The sequence below is a fragment of the Plectropomus leopardus genome, chromosome 6 (genome assembly GCF_026936395.1).
Source record: "Plectropomus leopardus strain MGB_pleo_1.0 chromosome 6, ASM2693639v1, whole genome shotgun sequence".
Taxonomy (NCBI): Eukaryota; Metazoa; Chordata; class Actinopteri; order Perciformes; family Serranidae; genus Plectropomus; species Plectropomus leopardus.
Window position 1 is genome coordinate 33,264,742 of NC_142181.1, and position 20,587 is coordinate 33,285,328.

The 20,587-nt window shown below is 39.9% G+C and overlaps 1 protein-coding gene across 3 annotated transcripts in view; it reads right to left on the reverse strand.

The window, feature by feature from the left end:
* sptbn4b (spectrin, beta, non-erythrocytic 4b) overlaps positions 1–20,587 on the reverse strand; it is a 96,857-nt gene that overhangs the window by 34,933 nt on the left and 41,337 nt on the right. For all 3 annotated transcript variants that reach the window (XM_088079300.1, XM_088079299.1, XM_088079301.1), the window contains 6 exons: positions 20,377–20,535; positions 19,512–19,642; positions 18,660–18,885; positions 15,750–15,952; positions 14,422–14,512; positions 8,874–9,020 (listed from right to left, as the gene is read on the reverse strand). In XM_088079300.1, the coding sequence (XP_087935426.1) occupies positions 8,874–9,020; positions 14,422–14,512; positions 15,750–15,952; positions 18,660–18,885; positions 19,512–19,642; positions 20,377–20,535 (957 nt within the window). The remainder of the gene's footprint in view (positions 1–8,873; positions 9,021–14,421; positions 14,513–15,749; positions 15,953–18,659; positions 18,886–19,511; positions 19,643–20,376; positions 20,536–20,587) is intronic.

A 20,587-nucleotide genomic window follows, 5' to 3' on the forward strand; every position in this document is an offset into this window, starting at 1 on the left:
TTGGCCCTCCATACTACACTACATAAACACCTACTGCTGTAAGCAATATCTACACAGTCCAAAGCAGTTTTCTGAGCTCTCTCTAGTCTGCGTCTTATATCACTTCCTGTTAAATCATAACGTGTTTCCGGTCTCCTGGTTAAAGGACAGAAGATTGAGATTAAAAGCATAAGAGAGAATGGGAGGGAAGGAGGAATGACCTTCATACATGAGCTGCAGAAGAGAGGAGGGACGACAAAGAGAAGAGCGAGGGGATTGGACAGCTGTTGCCTGGCAACCACTGCAAGCACAGGAAGAGAACACAAATCGCTCCAGCTGCTGCCAGCCACTTGACGTCACAATAGAAACTGACACAGCACACAAGGTGCATCATAATCATCCATGAAGGCCTCCTCTGTTTTGGTCTCTCCTGTCACCTACACACCACAGGAGGCCTGTTGTGTTAGTCTTCTTTTGTATGATCTTTACACACAGATACATGTTCTCTGACACCTACAAAATGTCCCACACTGACAAACATCAAGTGTACACTGTCACTGTCAATAGCTGCTGGAGTAAGACAGTGCTGTACTGCTGGGTTTTCTCAGCCTGGGGAACACGCATACACACACACACACACACACACACACACACACACACACACACACACACACACACACACACACAACACACACACACACACACACACAAAAGAGCTTTTATGTAAGCAACAGCACCTGAATGGAAAGGTTTGTCAGCCTACAGAATACCAGGATTATTACAGCAGATTCAGCAACAAATGTGCATGAAGGCACAGTTTGATGGTTAATATGAAGAGCAGCACTAAACAGCTAACTAAGATGCTACGGACAAATCTAGAATGTAAACATCAAAATATTAATTGTACAACCTTGTATCCTATATTCTCTTATTTATTCTGCTGGCTTAAGAATTTCTACCAAAATCCCAGGACGACTGGAAAGTAGAGCTACAGAGAGTGTCCGAAATTAACTTTTTGACTTAGCGGCCAAGGTGGCTGGTAAATGGAAAAATCCACTGGCCAAGCATTTTTTTTAAATTACCTTTTTTGTTTCACATATACACTTGTTTCTGTTTATTTTATTGAGATTATAATGTATTATGTTGTATACAAACTTAAAGAAGAGACCACAGCCACCTAGAGCAAAATTATTTAAATACAACAGCTCATTACCACAGGCTAAACATGTGAGTTCCTTCTGACAAGCAGTGTTGCAGAGTATATGTCTAGCGCGCGAAAGGTAAGAACTGAAGAAGTGGAGCTAATGCATTTCCGCTGACTATGTGGGAGGCAGTAAAGACTTTGCCGTCTTGGTTCAACGGACCTCTGTGTTAATAATTAGTTACCTTTATAAGTATGGGTGCAATGCTAGCAAGCAGAGGACTGGTGGCAAATCAAAGTTTAGCTGATTAGCTGATGTCCTGTACAGTCAACAATGCTGTAAAATGAGCCCTTGAGATGGTCAGGTTTTGCGATGCTGTGTGTGTGTGTGTGTGTGTGTGTGTGTGTGTGTGTGTGTGTGTGTGTGTGTGTGTGTGTGTGTGTGTGTGTAAGACACAGACAGCGCAGGAGGAGGTGGAGACTCTCAGCACAGTTTTTTTTATAACATAACTATTTTGGAACAAACATTTGCCCACCAGTGCCGTGGGTAGCGTTCGTCTCTATTGTAAAATTTCTCTCGCCATAATTTCTCCTTTCCCTCAGTGCCAGAATCCCATTGGACAAGTGCTGTGGAGGTCAGTTGCTTTGCTTATTAGAGATAAGTGCCTTGCTCTGAACGTTGAACTTGAACTTGAGGGTCATACTAGTGGTGGTGTAGAGGTGGACATTTTGGTGGCAGAAAGGAATCAATACAAATGTGATTTTATAAGGATGGACTGTAAGACTATGTGTCTTTGGGTGTTTCCTGTAGTTAGACTGTTTTATATTATATGATGAACAACAAAGTTCTCTTGGAAGAGGATGGAGATATTTCCAGGTGTACATGTCGCAATTATTTGGTTCCACTAGGGCTGGGTAATAAATCGATTTTATTGATGCAAATTTGTGGTTTAGGATGATTTTTAGAATGAAAATCTAGATTTTGCAGGTATGTGCTACCAAGCCACAGGTACTGTGCTTAAGTTGCCTTTCCTCATCTGTATAACTGTACACATAAAAAGATTGCTAAAGAGCTGGTGGGGATGTCGTCCACTACAACAGACCTATGGTCCAGTTATTTGGACACAAGGAATAACATTATATTTTATATGTTACTAATGCTGAACAACATTTTTATAATTTCAGAACTGGTAATTTTCTCTACTGTTTCAACAGCAAAACTGAACAATATACAGGACTGAAGTTTGCAATACTGACTTGAAGCCCTCTACTTTTTTCAGTTTGCCCTTGTTATTTTTTATTGCTAATATCAAAGCAAAACTTGTTTTGAGTAATTTCTTTGTCATTTGTTTTTAAGAATGAAAAAAAATAAATAAAACTGTGAATAAAGTTTGGTATGAACAAAATCTGAGATTTCAATTTGAGGCCTTATCGCTCAGCCCTAGGTTCCAGGGGAGTAAACAATCTAGAGTTGAGGTATAAAGGTGAATGCACTCTTTCCTACGGACAAACCAGCACAACCCTATGCCAGTAAGTGTCATGTTATGACCCTGATGTTAGTCTTTGGGTAGCTAGCTACAGGCAATGGACAGCTCAAATCTGGCTCCGTCTATAAGGAGGCTGCTGATGAGGAAAAGAGGGGGAGATGGCCACTTTTAGGAGACCTCAACGTAAAGAGTGCTTTCACTCAAGAGGAGGGGGTGACGAACAAGGGATCTAACAGGCATTGAGCAAATGGCATCTGTAGCTATCAGACACTCTCTGGGACACTTAAGTTCAATAACTGCTCAACAGCAGCAGCAGATCAGCTGAACTGTTAAGGGTATTTTTCAGTTCCCAAAACCGCTGCGCTCTTCACACTGAAATGCAGATACGGTACAAACTTACAGATGGCTGACGCTAACCTAAAAACAGGCAATGTGCTTCACAGAGTCCTTTACAGCACAGAGGGGTTCCTACATAAATAGACTGAAGACTCTCAGAGGACACAAGTACAGAGACACAACCAGGACACAAGATGCTGAGAGTGTGGACAGGAAGTACCAGGTACCACCAAACAGAACCACAATCCACTCTGAAATAACACAGTAACAATTTACTTGAATATTTATCGAGATCAATCAGGATTCATATTCCAGCCCAAGGATTTTTTTGTTTGCCTGATTAACCTTCCCTTAATCTATTAATCTGTAATGCATTTTTATTGTAAAGCACTTCATAAAGTCTTTACAATAATAATAATAATAATAATAATAATAATAATAATAATAATAATAATAATATTTTTTGGAAAATGACGCGCAAATATGTTCATATCAGGACTTAAGTTACAGCACAGAGCAAAGGGACAGAATAATGTTTGTAACACTAGTCAGCAATGTGTACAAATCTTTATCACTACTTCCATGACAACATGCCAAATCCTATGAATGTTATCTAGCAACATATTTTTTAAGTTGCTAAGCAACAACCGTGGAGCAGGCTTTTGGGGTGAAGATGGATGCCATGTTACAACTTCAGAAGCTAAACCCTGTCTATCTGCCAACAGCTAGATGGCCTGGTGTGAATACAGTCTGCTACAAGACCTGGGACCACTAGAGCTGTTACACACCAATACACATTTGTAATATACTTGTGAGGCTAATACTGGCATGATGTATTCCCTAACCAACACCTAATCCTAATTTTATCCTTAACCCTAAAGCGGCTCTTAAAAGAAGTGACGACGAGACAAAATTTTCAAAAAACTGTGAAAATTGGTCCTAACCAAGACAGAAACTCCTACACATTACAAAAGCACTCTCCTTACCACCAATGCATTTTTAAGCTAATCCCACTGTTTAAAAAAATGCCGTCTCAGATTTTTCTTCACCAGCTCTTCTGTATCACACATGATTGTAGTGTATTTTTGTCAAATCTTTCAGGTACATATTAACCTGACCATCCTCTTCTCCATCTCTCTGCTGACCTTAGCTTTAATTCAGATTTGTGTATGTGTGTGTGGTTTTGAATACATGTTGGCTAGGATGCAAAGGAGATTCATCCTGCAGTGTAAGCAGGCTTCACAGAAGTCTCCACACTCTTCACACCTTTGATTTTGTTGCCTGCAGTCAAGTTGGACTCTTTGCAGCATAAATATTTATTTTAGTATTTTAGGATTTCTGTGTTGTTTGAGTAGTGTAAGAAATGACAAGTATTTAGTTTGCTGTTATAGTTTTTTTTTTAAACTGTATACCAAATTACATACTTTGATCTGTAGATGACAATAAAGAAATGCTCAAAGCAATATTCACAACAAAATGGACTCCTTTATATAGCAAAGCAGCAGCAGATTTGATATTTCTACAAGTCCAGGTGCATGAATCGATAACAGACCACATCAAGCAACCAAAGCCACTTTTGAACTGTAGTCCAGAATTATTATGCCAATCACTTACATTATTATTGCAAATAATGCATTAATATCAGTTTTTATCACAACAGATGTGAGATCATTTCACTTTAACATCGAAATTGCTTTGCAAATGGGGAACTTACATTTTCTTATATTATGCTTATATTTTCCTAACATAAAAAATTGTTAAAAATGTTAGAAACAAGAGTGTTTTTCCTCCTTTGCCACTCTCACCCTCTTCTCCTTTCCAGTAACCCAACTCTACCTTTATGACCTATTAATATGTAATGGAAACAGCTCTGTGGTCTCAGGCCTTGCAGTGCTACATTATATTACTGTATATCATTATACATCAGTCAGCCAGTTTCCTCACACCATGTGCCCACGTTTATGACATGCACACATGTGATAATATGCACGTGTCCACACGTACACACACATAATGCCACACATTCTGCCATACACTTATCACACAGTGCCCATGATATAAGACGAAATAGAGAGAAATGACTGGGTTCTCAGCAACAGGCATACAGTAATTAGACATTAAGTGCAGATTATAGGCTGGCAGTGAGTGAAGCTGCCTACCTGCATAACCATCAGTTACAATGTGACAGTGATCAGTGAGCTAACTGGACAAGGACAGAGAGATGATGTAATGTCTCAACTTTGATGTGGTTTATTTAAAGCTTTTCTGTTCTGACTGTATGGCACTGTTATCACAAGAAAATCAACAGCAAAGGTTGTTTGCAAACAATGATTATCCTTTTTTAGTGGCTAAGGAGGATACACCCTAAAATGGGAGCTATATTCATTCTACTGCGCTAACTGCCAAATGTACCACCACCCAGAAGGAAGCAAGCATCTAATCATGGGTGAGAGACTCATGCTTATGAAAGCACAAGATGTAAACATTAATGGTGTCAGATTAATGGCTCAGCTGTAACATCAGCTAGCTCAGTGATGCTAGCTGAGCTAGTGTGTGATGCAGCAGATATAGTTCAGCAGAAAGGAAATAGTTCCTACATGAAACTGCTCACAACAAGGTCTGTTTATTATCTTCAGGAACTGTGTCATAGTTTCTGGAAAGAGACGATGCTCCCTTTTCAAATGTATTTTTTTGGCGCTTTAAGCACCATAAGCTGAGTGCCATCTAGTTCCATACATTGGAGAGAAGGAAGACATCCCTCAGCGGACATCTCCAACACCCAGCAACTTAGACCAGAACAATCAAGACTGATAAATATCACTTCAAGTAAGAGGAAAGACATTCATTTTTGATTTTCAGGTGAACTGTCCTTGTTGCTTAAGAACATGCAAGCCATCATTTTTTTGGTGTGTTTCTTTAATAAATGACTTACAGTGTTTCTGCAAGCATAACACATAACGCAGTGTTGTGCCTTGGCTCTATCCCTCTGCTCCTACCAGGGGAGTTCAGTTTCAGCCCTGCCCAGGATGAGACTGCAGAGGATCAAGCCATTAAGCCACAGTCAACTGTATACGCAATCATAGCAAAATATTAAGAGTTTTAATGACTGAAATACACTCAGTAAAGCAAAATGTAATGTTTTAGATAGCAGGACAAATGCCTAGCTCTATGATAATAAATGTAGTGTCAGTTTGGTGTTTGATGAGAAATACAGCAGTTATTTGGCTTTCCTGAGAACAGATGTAATGCCTAAATTTGTTTATAGCATACACTCACAAGCTTGATTTTCTACAACAGCTCATATGGGTTCATCATCATCATCCATGTGTCCTGTCAAAATTCTTTCAGCAGCCACTCACTATGACTCACTCTGAATACTCTGAAGGGTCAGGACATACAATATCCAATTTTGTACTGACAGCAGGAACACTGAGACTGCTGTCAATATAATATGACAACCTAAAATAGCATCAACAGGTCAGGAACCAGCATCAGTTAGCCTGTTTTTGAAAACTGTAGACCATGACTGGGTTGTAGTATTACATAAGTAAACCCTGCCAGGACAAGACTGCACATGTGGGAATTGTATTATCTTTTATATATTTTCTTCGAACTTGTGCCTAAAATTAGGTTTCTTCTGAATCCTTGATCAATCATTTAGAAGAAATAGTCTCAAGTAGAGAGATGCAGAAATCTATTCATACACAAGATAGCATATTAACATCTAAGGCCAGTATTACAAGGTGAGCAATCGTTATTCAGTTATTGCCTTCACTGCCTCTCTCAGACCCAAAATAAGTCTCATTCCCACTGCACAAAAAACCTGCTATTATCCGCTAACATCTGGCTTTTTAATGCAATGGGAATGCATACATTCGGCATTCACACCCAGGTCAAATGACTCTGCAGCAGACACAGGTTTTATCGCCTCCGGCTCCGATCGGCAGTGATGGGAACGCAACACCCGGGTGAACATGGTAATTTCAGCTCATTAACCGGCGAGATGCAATGACGCTCCATCACTAATTACTGTCCGTCACCTACTAAATAAAGAGAAGAAACCACTGAAAAGTGTTCAAAAACCTCTGTTCCTGCTGCTGTCTGCTATTTACCTGTACTTCTGCCCTCTTGCGGTGGGAATGAGGTAATAGAGGCACGCACACATGCACGATGCCTAAAAAAGAATCACAAATCAGTGATGAGTCCCTGAGGGAATGTTGCACTGAACAGTACTGATTTTGCACATGAAGGTTCACGTCAACGCAGCCAGTCAGAGGTGTGGACACAACAGCCCAAAGTCAACCCAGCCAAACCTGGACATGCAGCTGGGGAAACACTGGCTAACCCAATTATGTCTGTGACGACTGCAGCTTTACACAAGAGGCTGATGTGCTGTAAAAATCTCCTTAATATGAAACAGATCCTATCAGAACACAGAGCACTGGTGAAGGTTACAGCGCTCCCCTCTCTATTTAAAACGCCTTTCTAATACTTTCTGCCCTTGCCACTGGCTTTGTTACGCTTTAATTAAGTGAGTTTAGCACTGGAGGGTTTAATACAAGGACTATTGAATAAAACAACTTAAAATAAATTTGACATTGGTTAATAAAAGGTTGTGCAATGTTGATTAAGGTACAAGTTTTGTTTACATCAGTGATGCATGTCTCAAGGGAAACAGATGTAAGAGGTCACTTTCCTCCTTGTAGTTTACAAAAATAAAAAAATCTTTACCTTCAGTGAGCAAACACATTTTTGACAACTGCTATTTGTCTCTCCAAACACAGCTACCCCTAACCCTAACCCTTTAAAATCAATAGATTTCTCTGATAACCATTAGCACAGTGAGCTAGATGGCATCTATAATATCACGATTCAACATAGAGCTGTGCGCCTTTCCATTTGTTTTTCTATTTCTATTCATATCTTGAGGCTAGGTGCTTTTCAAGACTCAGTGGGAAAGTCTTCATATACCTATAGGAGGTAGAGAAAAAAATAGAAACACTTGATGAATATGGACTACATCTCTGTAGATAATTATATATGAAAAGTCTGTCACAACATGGCCTGGTATACAGCATTTTGAACAACACATCATCATACAATGGTTTGTATGATGTATGTAATAAATTAACCCCCAATGAATGAAATTATGCACTTCAAAAAAGTTATGTACTTAATGCCGAGTTACTTAAGTTAGTTTAGGCAAGTAAAGTTACTGTAGTTAGGTTTAGGAAAAGAAAAAATAGTGATAATGTACCTTAAAATGACCCAAAAATTACTCCTTTAGGGTCAGTACCGTGTTCTGTGACCCATCCACCCCTCAACCTGCCTCCTTACGGCGAGTACTTCCTTCTTTGATCCCCTCAGCGCACTGATCATGTGATCACAACCTTCCCAAATATGTAGATTACACATGAATTACTGGCTCATGATTACGTGGGATATGAATTTTGGTGCATTGCCTTACATAGGTATACGTATGAACAGTACATGAGAACAGCCTGTTTAATATGTGACTGTTTAAAGCAACATATGGCAACAAACAAAGCTTTGAAGAGGCAAACTTATCTCAAACAACAAAAGGGCAAATACATACTTCAAAAGAAGCAAAGATTATGATATGTAGCTCAATAAGCCCCAAGCCCATTCAAATTAATTGCTGGCTCCATTTAGAAATCAATATTTCATGTCATTCCTTTTCCCTATCTCTATCCTGACATCCTCAGCTGCTTACATTCAAAGGTAACCCAAATAGCATAAAATATAATACACAAAAACATGATTCCACATTCCAGAGTGGCATTTCATTGTGTTCCAAAAAGCCAAAGGACATAAAACTCATTCAGCACAAGAATGACCTTATGAACTTTCTAGAGAAAAGTTTCCCGTGGGGCAGGAAAACACTATCTATAGGGAACGGCAGCACTCACCTTTTCAATTTTGTCCAGCCATTCCTTATTTTGGGCCAACTCGGCCATGAATGCCTGGTGCTTCAGCCATTTCTTATGAAGCTTCTGGGTCTCGTCACGGCTGCTGTCCCTCGCCATCAGCATCTTCTCACACACCCAGTCCCCCAGCTGGGTGAGACAGGCAGAGAATGAAAGAGAGAGGGGTGTCAATAGTGGATGAGCATACAAACTGTAAATAACTGTTGGTGTGTAAACAGATTCCTCATTTTAAAAAGTTCCCTGATACAGAAAAACACTTGCACACACATTAACAGGTGCATGCTGAAATGATATCCAGCTCAAAAGAAAAACATAATATTTAACTGCATAAGAGATACACACATTTTCACAGCTTATGTGTAAAAGCTGAATAAAAACATCATAGTGTACTATAGATAAACACACCAGTCACACATACTGTGGGAAATACAAGGTCAAACACACAGACATGAATATTTAATGACGCACAGCAGGCACATGTAGGCAGACACACGTGTACCAACAAGCATGGCGGCAAGAATTCACATGTACACAACAGATCCACAGCATCAACACACACCTACTCAGTGAGAACACCTCACGCCTGCGCTGACAGCATCACCAAAATATTCAGGTCAGCATCATCCTCACACCTGCATGCAACACTTCCACCTGCACCTTTGACCAGCTCCCCTAACCCAACTGTGAAGCAAGTAACCCGTTTACCGGCAGCGTTTAATGGGAACAGCCCACAGGATTGTGGCAGCTGCAGGCAGCCGCTGGTATCCGCATCCTCACCGGTAACTGCCGTCACACACATGCAAAGACGCTCTTCACCGCAGAGCCAGATGGAGAGAGAGAATAAGGAAGGAGAGACAAGAGGGAGCTAAAGAAAAAGAGAGGCGCCTTCTGGAGAGCTGAACATGAGACAGCCCCACAAAAGATGTTTTGAGAGGAAAATGCCAGGCAGGAGGGTAAATAACAACAATACTGGAGGCTGAGGAGACAGACTGGAGACTTCAAACTGAGGCTGCGCTCCCCTCGCTCTCACTCTCATGCTCTCTTTCTCGCTCGCTCTCTCTCTCCTTGCTATGTTGTTGAGGATTCGCTGTACCAGGAGAGAGAGGAGGGGCGGATCAGTGACGAGCAAGAGGGCAAGAATGAGGAGGACTGAGAAAAAAAGAAGAAAAAATGATCCTCCCCAAAACAATAAAATGGCAGGCAGCTGAGCCAGTGCATGGGCGCCCCTCCCTTGCCTCACACCTTCAGTGAGTGAGCGGACTGCCTGGCTGGTTGGAGGAGAGATGGGGTGGAGGAGGAGAGGAGAGGGAGGAGCAAAAGACCGTGATTTTGGTGGTGGTGGTGGGGGGGGGCAGGGGATGCAAGCAGTGCCTCCAGGCTCACCAGTCATGGCTAATGATGCTGAGCTGGAGGTGGCGGAGGGGGGAGGTGGGCTTTAAATGGTGTCAAAGCAGGAGGATGGATGAAGGGGAAGACAGACTGAAAAACAGAGGGAGAGATTTTTTATTTTTGGTGTGATGAATGCCAGTCTCTGCGAGCTCACGACTCCCCTACAGCTGCTTTTGTTTTATCCTTCTTCTCCCGCAGCACACACACCACCCCCCTCTACCATCTCTCTCTCTGCAGCAGTCCCAGGCAGCCCTACTCTCTGTCTCCAGCTTGCCTGACTCTGCTGCAGTGGTAAAGCAGAGAGAAGAGAGAGAGAGACAGTAGAGATCTGGACAGAAAGAAAAGAGGAGGAGTGATAGTGGGAAGAGAGAGACAGGTAGTAGACGATTGGACAGAGCAGTGATTTATCCTGGATGATGTATTTGTAGTTTGATAGATTTACTGCTTCTCTTTCCTTAAAAGGACAGTGGTTGGATATCTGTCCAACCCCCTCCTCTGTTTGTCACCTCATCCTGTCACATAATTGCACACAGCACAGACAAGTAAGGACGTGCCAGCTTACATGAGAAAACACGCCTCACACATTCATACACATACATGGAGTGTGTGCACACTCACAAGGATTGTAAACATACATGTGCATGAAAACACAGGCGCACACACACCTACAGGTCCCATGACTGCGGAGGTCATGGAGGGTCACAGCCTTATGCCTCTCTTGAGACTGTAAATGAATTGAATGAGGGAAGATGAGGAGGGGAGAAGGAGTGTGTGTTAGGGGGGTGGGGCGGTCGAGGGTGAATGAGAATGAATGAAGGAGGGGGAGGAGGAGAAGTTTGTCTGACGTCGGAGGGGAAGAACAGGACAGAAAAGACGAGGGAGAGGGGTAGATTCATAGCCTCATCACCATCACGCCAACAGCTGGTCTCAGATTATGAGGGTAGTTTTTCTGATATTTTATCGACTAAACCTTTGATCTGTCAATTAAAAGACAAAAGGCAAATGATGGATTTTAAAGTCTTGAGAAAACAGATATGGCTCTATATCACAAAAAATGGTCTTACCATTGTTTATCCTTAACAAGCAATAGCTCATCTCATGCACCAATGCGTAATATCTGACCCAACAAAAGAAAAGTTGTTGGTACTTGATTTTATTTTCATGCTCTATAAGGTGACTTTGGGTGCTCTGAAAGGCGTCTATAAAGTTAAATGTATTATATTTATCAATAATAACAATACTACTACTACTACTACTACTACTACTACTACTAATATTAATATTTAAAGCACAAACAGGCTTAAAAATTAGAGGAATTTCTACAGAAGGACTTTTGAATGTGTAACATCTATTCCATAGAGACATACTGTTTAACAATGCAGCCTTTAGGCATGCACCTGCTCTTTTCCTGAAACAGAGTGGGAGGGTAATGGGGGTGAAAAGCTCCAGTCTGATCCCTAACTTCACCTCTTCAGTACCCTTTAGTCCTAAAGATTAAGTTGTGCTAAAGAGGAAAAGCCACGTTAAAAGAGGACTTTTAACAATATATAAAAATAAGACTGTCCTAAACACAGCCACAAATCCCAAAACCAACACACAAAAATTGTGGCCAGCTACCAACTAAATTGAGAGCCCATATGACTGTTTACAGTCTTAGTGAACTTATGGTGTCTTGGGCTGATAACTGAACAAATTATAAACATAAAATGCATAAAATATTAAAGAATAGTAAAAAAAAATAGTAAGATGACCTTGTTTGTCCAACATGACCACTGACCAAAGCATTTTTTTCACGAGGTAACCGTATCTTTTAATTTTTTTGCAATGGCAGTGCCGCGTAATTACGCCACACTAAATGCCAGCAGTGTAACAAGGCACTGACAACTATCCTGCACAGAGCATTGCATGTTTGACATTTTCCTCTGAGCAATGTGAGTTAAAAAATGTTCAACTTTGGGCAAAATGCTGCACTTGTCACTGTCACTTTTTGCCAGCTGTCTAATCAGAGTGGAGAAGGGAAAAACAACAAAAATATCTCAATATACTTTATATATATAAATATGAATATACGCTTCCTACCATTAACCCACATAGAACAGCTAGCCTATCCTCACTTCCTACGTTTTTTAGCCTTTCTGTCATTTCGAGCAAGTAATCTACCCTATGCTCACATTTTTACAGAAAGTTCATATCATAGAAACCGGACGCAGCCAAAGCGTCTCAGCTAAAAACAACACTGCACCTTCAAAGTGCTCTCTCAGCTTGGCGATCTTAAGGAGGGCCTGGCTTTTCCAGCTGCTAAAAAACACTTTGATGGACACTGCCTCTTACAGTCAGCTTGTCAGATTTTTTCTCTGAAGTTGGAGTTAAAGCAATATGACACTTCCATCACATAAACTGATATTCAGGCCAATAATATACAACCAATATGTTTGTGAGTACCAAAGGCTGTTCTGACACCCACTGAAAGAAAGTTAATGTACATTGTGCTGAAGCAGCAGTATACATTGCTCTGAAATCTACCATAAAGACCAGACCATAGACTACAAACTGTATATGTGATCTTTTTGTGTACAATAAAAATATCTGATTGAATAAATCTTGGTGTAAATGTGCTGCTGAGAGAATCAAAAGCATTAGTGAGCAGCAGGAAACAACAGGATGCTGCACACCCTGACAGCTGAGAGCTCAGGTTCCTACAGACTGACGCAGTGCCACTCACCCACTGTAGGCCACACACACACACACACACACGCACAAGACACACACACACACACGCACACACACACACACACACACACACACACACACACACACACAAACACAGTTGGGGAAGACTCCTCATGCATATTGTATTTCTACAGACACGCATACATCTACAAGCAGACAGATACATATATGGCTGACACACACACACACACACACACACACACACCTTTACAAGCACATACACACATACACAGTGAGATACGCTCTTCCTCCTTTGAATAAGTGATGAGGAACTGTGCTGCTGAATTATTCAGTAGAGCCAAAGAGAGAAAGTTGCTGAAACTAAACAAGGTTTTGGCCCAGAAAGAAGGCAGTGACTCCGCATGGTGAGAGAGCAAAAACTGCAGGAGACAGCAGAGGAGAGCCAAGTGCAGCACAACTGGACACGCATGAGGTGTGGACCATGATAGTTTCCAAAAAAAAGAAAAATAAAAAAATTGGTAAGCCTAAAAATACTGCATGCTGACATGTTTTTGCATGTCAGTAAAACAGAATGTGTGGGGCTGGTGTCAAAATGTAGCCATACATTTCAAAGAATACTTCACCTGCAAAATGATCATTTGTAAATCAATTACACATTGCATGCTACTTTGAAATCATGAAAAAAACTTGTTTTTCTAACATGCCTGCAAGGTGAACGGCGAATCCAATCATAAAATTTATTTAAAGTTATTGGGGACCTCGCTCAAATAAAGAAAAACTAAATCAAAGTATTTGTAACTTTCACACAACTGGTACAGTATATTCCAAGTCTCACTTGTCCATAGTAATATACTCAGTACTTCCTAAACACATACATTTTTTATAAACCACTTCCCCATACAAGCAGTGCGCCAAGTACCGAACGTTTTTGTGAAATATTGAGTTTCAGTGATAAGTTAAAAAAAAGTTAGAACTTCTCATTATGGTGTATGTGTTGTCAAACTTACCAATGGAGACCATCATCTTATGAAGAAAAACTACTATAAGACATGCGACTGCTAATTAAAGCCCCATATATTTGACTTATTTTGTGACCAAAACCTTGGAAAATACAAGTTTCTGAGTATTTTAACAGCAGCTTTCACTTTGCCCAGACAAAACTGAACAATGGGTGAACCTATAGTGTAAAACTTTCTTTCACCGGCAATTAAGAGGAACAACAAGAGGTCAAAGGAGTGTGCACTTAACTGATGCCGCTACGCTGGGTAATGAAGTTCTGAAATCAGTTAACTTGCCCTGCCACTAGAGGCCACCAAAAGTTGGCTTTGGTTACAGAAAGGGAACAACGCGATAAGCATCCATTTACTTTTCCCTGTGAAAATGCTCTTGAACTAATTTGAAATACTTCAGCACCAGTTCAACAAGTACAACCAGTTTTTTGGCCTCCTACCTCATGACAGTCCTGAAGAAACCTCTGGAGTTCCCACTGGTCATTCAGTTTTTCCAGCCACTGCTGGGCCAGCTCTCTGTTCTGGTTTCCCCTGAAAAAGTGAGGGACAGGAGATTTAGTTTTAGAGTTAAAATAACTCAAAATGAACAAAACTATAACATATCTAGGCATATAAGTATCCATCTTTGTTCATCTTTACCTGGTGCTGAGATTTCCTACAGTCAAAACTCATTGTCTGATCATAATCTGACTAAAATTCCTGATCATTTTAAAAGCTTGGTGCTAAAGGACTAATACTTTTTTTGTAGATAACAGCAAGCACTGTTATAATTTGTTTATCGATCAAAACCACTTTAATTAACATAATAACTGTAAAATGGTTCATTACAGAACCAAAATGTAACACTTTTAGATATGGGTGTTGGACCGTGCTCATTTATTTGTCCCCATGGGAGAAAAATAAATGTCCAGTGAGTTAATTTATGTTAATTAAATCTAAAAAACATATGGTTCTTTGCATGCTATTGTCACACACACAAAAACCCCAACCCCCAACCAAAGCACACATACACACACCACCTCAACCATCACACAGATTTCACGGTCAGCTGTCAGTTGTGGACGAAACAGACTGAGCTCTGTTTTCTGTGTTTTGTTTCATTTATACTTCCCTCTCCTTCAAATTCCTCAGCCACTATTCTTCTTTTTATTATTGATGCAGTGTGTCTGGACAGCTGCTTACATCTTTGTGCTTTCAAAATCATCTTAACGTACAACTGAAGTAGGACCGTTGGAACTTAGTTTGCCAAAAATGGTATAAACTGTTGACTGCAAGAAGTCTGACACACTTGGCAGAATTTCATCTTGAATGGAGATATAACATTTAAAAAGGAAAATAAAACTACTGAGGGTGTTTAAAAGCTACTGACTACTACTAAAAGTCTATCTGTGTTTTCTTTTTTTGCATTCATGCCAGAACACTTGTACATATCCTACAGACAAACTTATTTCTTCTGCGTCTTTTTATACAGTATGAAAAGAAGTTCAACAGAGCAACACAATTCATCATGTATACCAAAGACTTGTCTTAGATATGCTCAAACTGTACATTTGTTTAATATATCGTTGTGCTTTAACTGCTTTTCCATTATTGGAAAGTTAATACTTTTTGTCATCATTTCTACATGCCACATGCTCACTGATATTACACAAAACTGCTTCTGGCAAATATTGTCTTCTGCTTTAGAATTTTGGCCTCAAATTAGTCTCGGCTTTAATCTAAACAATTTAATGTGTATGACTTTTATTTCAATGTTTGTAAGTGGTACCTGTTGGCGAGGGTGTCGATGCGTTCCTTGATGCGCTCGGAGTAGATGTTACTCTGGCTGATCAGACTCTCTCCAGCCTCGATCACAGCTTTGATCCGGTGCAGGTTCAGCTCCATGGTGGTAGTGAAGTCCTTGTGTTTCTTTATGGCGGCTTCAACTGTTTCCACTGTCGTTGGCAGCTCCACGTGAGCGAGCGCTGACTCCTACAAAATGAAGATGGGAACTGTAAGGTTGTTTCACAGTTTAGGAACTAATTATTAAATCAACTGAGGAGATAAAAAAATAGCCCTCACTGAACTGAAAGACACAAGACAAAAGACAAAATAAATGACTGAAATACAGGCCTTATACGTGCTTTCTTTCACATATTACATACTTCACATATACTTCATCACATATTAACTAAACCATATGACAAAACGGCAGGACCGTTCACCAAAGGAGAACAGAGAAGCTCCCATTACAAAACCTACAAAAGGCACTTAATTTTATTCCCTGCTCGGGGCACCATTTCTTCACTATATCTTTACATAGCAAATAGTGGGTTGCTGTTATATCACTGCTCTCAATGTCACATACAGCTCAAAATCAAATCAAGACAAAATTCTAAACATTTCTTATTTTCAGCCCCTCAAATATGACAATTTTCTGCTTTTCTTCATCTCATATGATAATAATGTCAATAAGTTCAGCTTTTGAATAGTTTACAAAAACAAATAATTTAAAGACATCGCCATTTGTAGAAAACTGTTAGGTATTTTTTCACAATCCTTCGTTCATTCATTAGACTCAATAATGAATCAATTCATCTATTAAATAACTGTTTGATATTTACCCTTTTATGAAAAGGGAGCAGATACAACAAGGTGTTGAATTTTCACTCACTAAGGATCTGAAAATGTCAAAATAAGGTAAAAGAAAAGTACTGAAACAAACCATATCACTATAACAAATTTATGTGGCCTCTGGAGACAGAGAAAATAAATTAAGGAGAGGCAGACAGAGCTCTACAGCCTGGAATGTCTTTGATACTTATTGAAGAAGAAATGCTGGCCTCTCTGAATCAACCCTGCAGGCTAATAAGGAGAGCTGGTCCCTGGTAAAGATCTTTTATCAAACCAAAAGGGACATTCTGGCCAACACACTGGCTTACATGTACTCACACACACAAATACACAAGCACGCACGCACAAGAATCAAGGGCAGCTCTGCAAGTGACATTTCAGTTTTAAAAAAAAACCAAAAAAAAAAAAACTCTGTTTATGATACTGATACAGCAATGCAGACTGCAAGACCCACATCTGACTGTTGGTTTGTACTTCATGGTGCAGGCTAGTCTGTAGAGCTGGAAATCTGCCGAACTAATATAAAATCAGTATATATTTCAATATACTGTATGTGTCAATTTAAAAAAAAAAGAAAGTAATAAATATATTCCAAAGACTACTTTAAGGGAATTGGGCCTTTACAAATTCATCCATAAATCATAAAAGAAAATGGATAATCATCACTCAGTTAATGTAAAACTACGGACAGTGTCTAAATCTACTTCCAATGGTAAAATACTCTAATTATTTCCTTAAAATCTCACTAAAATGACATGGGATATTACTTTAAAGATGCATTTAAATTCTAATGCCTATCATTCATGCCATTAAATGTTTGTTGAATCGAAGCATCGTATTTTGTCCATTCATGGTACTGCTGCATAGTTTAAATCCAGTTAAGATCTGACATATGATCTTAACAAACAAAATAATGGCACAGTAACTTACAAATTATGAACATAATTTAGCCCATAAGAAGAAGGCAAAATTAACACAAGCCTTAAGATACCATCACACTGTATGTTGCTAACACATCGAACACACAACTGCATGTACTTGAACACAGGCTGCCAACAGTTCCTCCTCCTACACTTTATCATGAAGCTGCAATGTAGAGCTAAAGTTACTGGAGGCTGCTCCTACTTTTACATCACATAACACTGGGACACTTTCCAAAACGATACCTGCTGACATGCACACTAGAGCGCGCGCGCACACACACACACACACACACACACACACACACACACACACACACACACACACACACACACACACACACACACACACACACACACACACACACACACACACACACACACACACACACACACACAGCCCTTGTCTGTCTGCACTCTCCCTATCTCTGAGTTGGCAGGGCAAAGCTGACCACACCCAGTCTAGCTGATACTACTGCAGTCATAAGGCAACATCTTCTTCTTACATGCTTTCACACTGAAATAAGTATCCAAAAATGGAAAACTTTCTTTGCTAATTGAAGTTATTGTTATACAAAGGTTTAAGTTATGCAAAAAAAATTCAAAAAATCGTGCGGTATAATTCAGTCTTTATTTATCATGTTGTATGATCCCTTCTTTTCAAACATGCATTTTTTGTATTTGTAATGTAATAATATGAAACACTTCTGCCTACAAGTACTGCACCCTGAGCTTGGCTGAGCACACGTGTGTATGAGCTCTGCTTGAACAGAGTTTAAACACATGCGCAAGCCCTGGCATACTACTTGTGACTGTATGTACTGACATGTTTCACATTGTATTGTTTAAGCAAATATGCATGTGTTTGGTAAGTACTGAGCATACGACTGGATAAATAAGACTTGGATTATCCTGCACAAGTTGAGCGAGAGTTTGAAACCTGATGTTTTGACATAGTTTTGTTGTTACACATGAAGAATGTTTGCCTTTTTTTGGACTGTCCATCTAAAGGTTGTTGAGATATTTCTTTTCCAACCAGAGTTTTAAACAGACCAACTGACAATGCACTCCTAAGATAATAAAAAAAAAAAAATGAAAAAAATCCTTCTTGTAAAATCTGATCACCTGTTCAGTCTTTGTCTCACCTGGTTGTTGAGGAAGGACTCGGCCTGTTTGACATCTCGCAGGAATAGATGGAAAATGTGAGCCTGGACCAGAACTTCTCTCCTGCTCTCCCACATCTCCAGCAGTTTGTTCCAGCCGACATCAAGCTTCTGAAGCCACTGCTGCAGAGCGGCCTGCGGGAGAGGAGCCTCCTCAGACTCCAGCAGCTCGTTCATGGCCTGCAGGCGCTCGTAGTCCTCTTCATACCTGCATGACAGCGTTTCAATAATTACTCTCCTAATACCTGATGTGGTTTAAAGACCTGTTATGAAGATTTCAAAATATCTCTCTTTATTTATATTGTTTATAGCCGAGAACTGCTTCCTTCCAGCGCCAATGTTAATCGCTTGTTAAGACAGAACACTAAATTGGTCTATTTGATCCATCGGGACTACACCAACAGCACAAAATGAGCACAGCCAGGAATTACATAAGTTAAAGTTTTTTGAGTTGGTTCAAAAATAAATATGCAAATTGGAATGTTTTCCATGCCTGGATATATTCCTTAAATTGATACCATCAGACCACTGGATCAGACACTTTCTGCAAAGCTGCATTCATTTCTGTTAGACTAGACTGGCTGAAATGTTTCATATAATCTGATGACTAAAAAAAGGCTAAAATATCAACTAGACTTAAATAATTAATTAAATAAGACTACAATACCCAGAGATTTCGTAAACTAAGACTTGGCTTTAAAAGACATGGAGAGTTTGGTTAAATATAAAAAAAAAAGCTTACAAGGACATTTGACGCATGATTAACACGATAAAAAAAATACATGAATTAATTCATTAAATTAAATAAAAAAATTACCACTCTCAGTAACCCACCGTCCGATCTCCTCTTTTAGGGCAGCATGTTTGTTTATGAGTCTCTCAGCCTCTTCAAGGTCATTGGGCAGCTGATCTGAGGCTGCAGCCGTCTGTGTTTGCACCAACCAGGTGAGGAAAGAGTCCAGGTCCTGACAGTCACAGAGAGGATTTACATATGACATATATTTAATCCATGGAGTCAAGTACAAAAGTTTACGCTGACTGAAAAATCTGTTGAAATACTTATGTGTAAGTGATTATGCCTCTTAAACACATCATTACCATCAATAGGATTTTCCGTGTTAAAAAAATGCTTTCCTTCTTGCAGGATAAAATTAAACAACAATTTCTCCACCACAATTTTCAAATGTCTGTTGTGAATACTAGAGACCCAGCCCCCCATGCACTCAGATCTGTTGGCTCATCGATTTTTGAGTGCCATCTCTTGCTCTGTTCTGGGAAGCTGAACTTTTAAAGAAACTGCATTTTACAAGAACTGTCTTTCTCCTAACTCCTCTGGGTTTTTATGTGAAAATAAAATATCTAACCATTCCTTTAACTACAGATATTATACCTTTCATTTTTCATGAATGTGTGTGAAAGAGTGTGGGATTATAGAATATGGTTTGGATCACCTAGATATTGTTGATTGATACCAGCATTCCAATTATTGCCGAACAACTGCTCAGATATCTTTAACACAAAACAACTATGTGACTTTATATTGTTTAGCTCATTTTTTTTAAAAGTGTGACTTATTAACTGGTTCTGCAATTTACATGCCAGTTTTACTGTGGTGCAGTAAGATTCTGATGCAGTCTCTGTGCAGAATTATCAGTGATAGATTTCTTCCTGATTTATGAACCACTGTATCTCAGTGTACCTGTATGAAGCTCTGCAGCCTGCTAGCCACCATCAACGAGTCCTCACAACCCTGCAGGGTGCGTTTCAGCTCCTCCCACTCCACACTAATGCCATCAAACGGCACGAGAACCTCCATGGCCCGACCTGGGTGGGCAGTGGCCAAATGCTCTGCCTCTTCCTTCATCAACAGAAAGAGAAGGCATTATTTCAACTGTTACCTTTTATGCTGC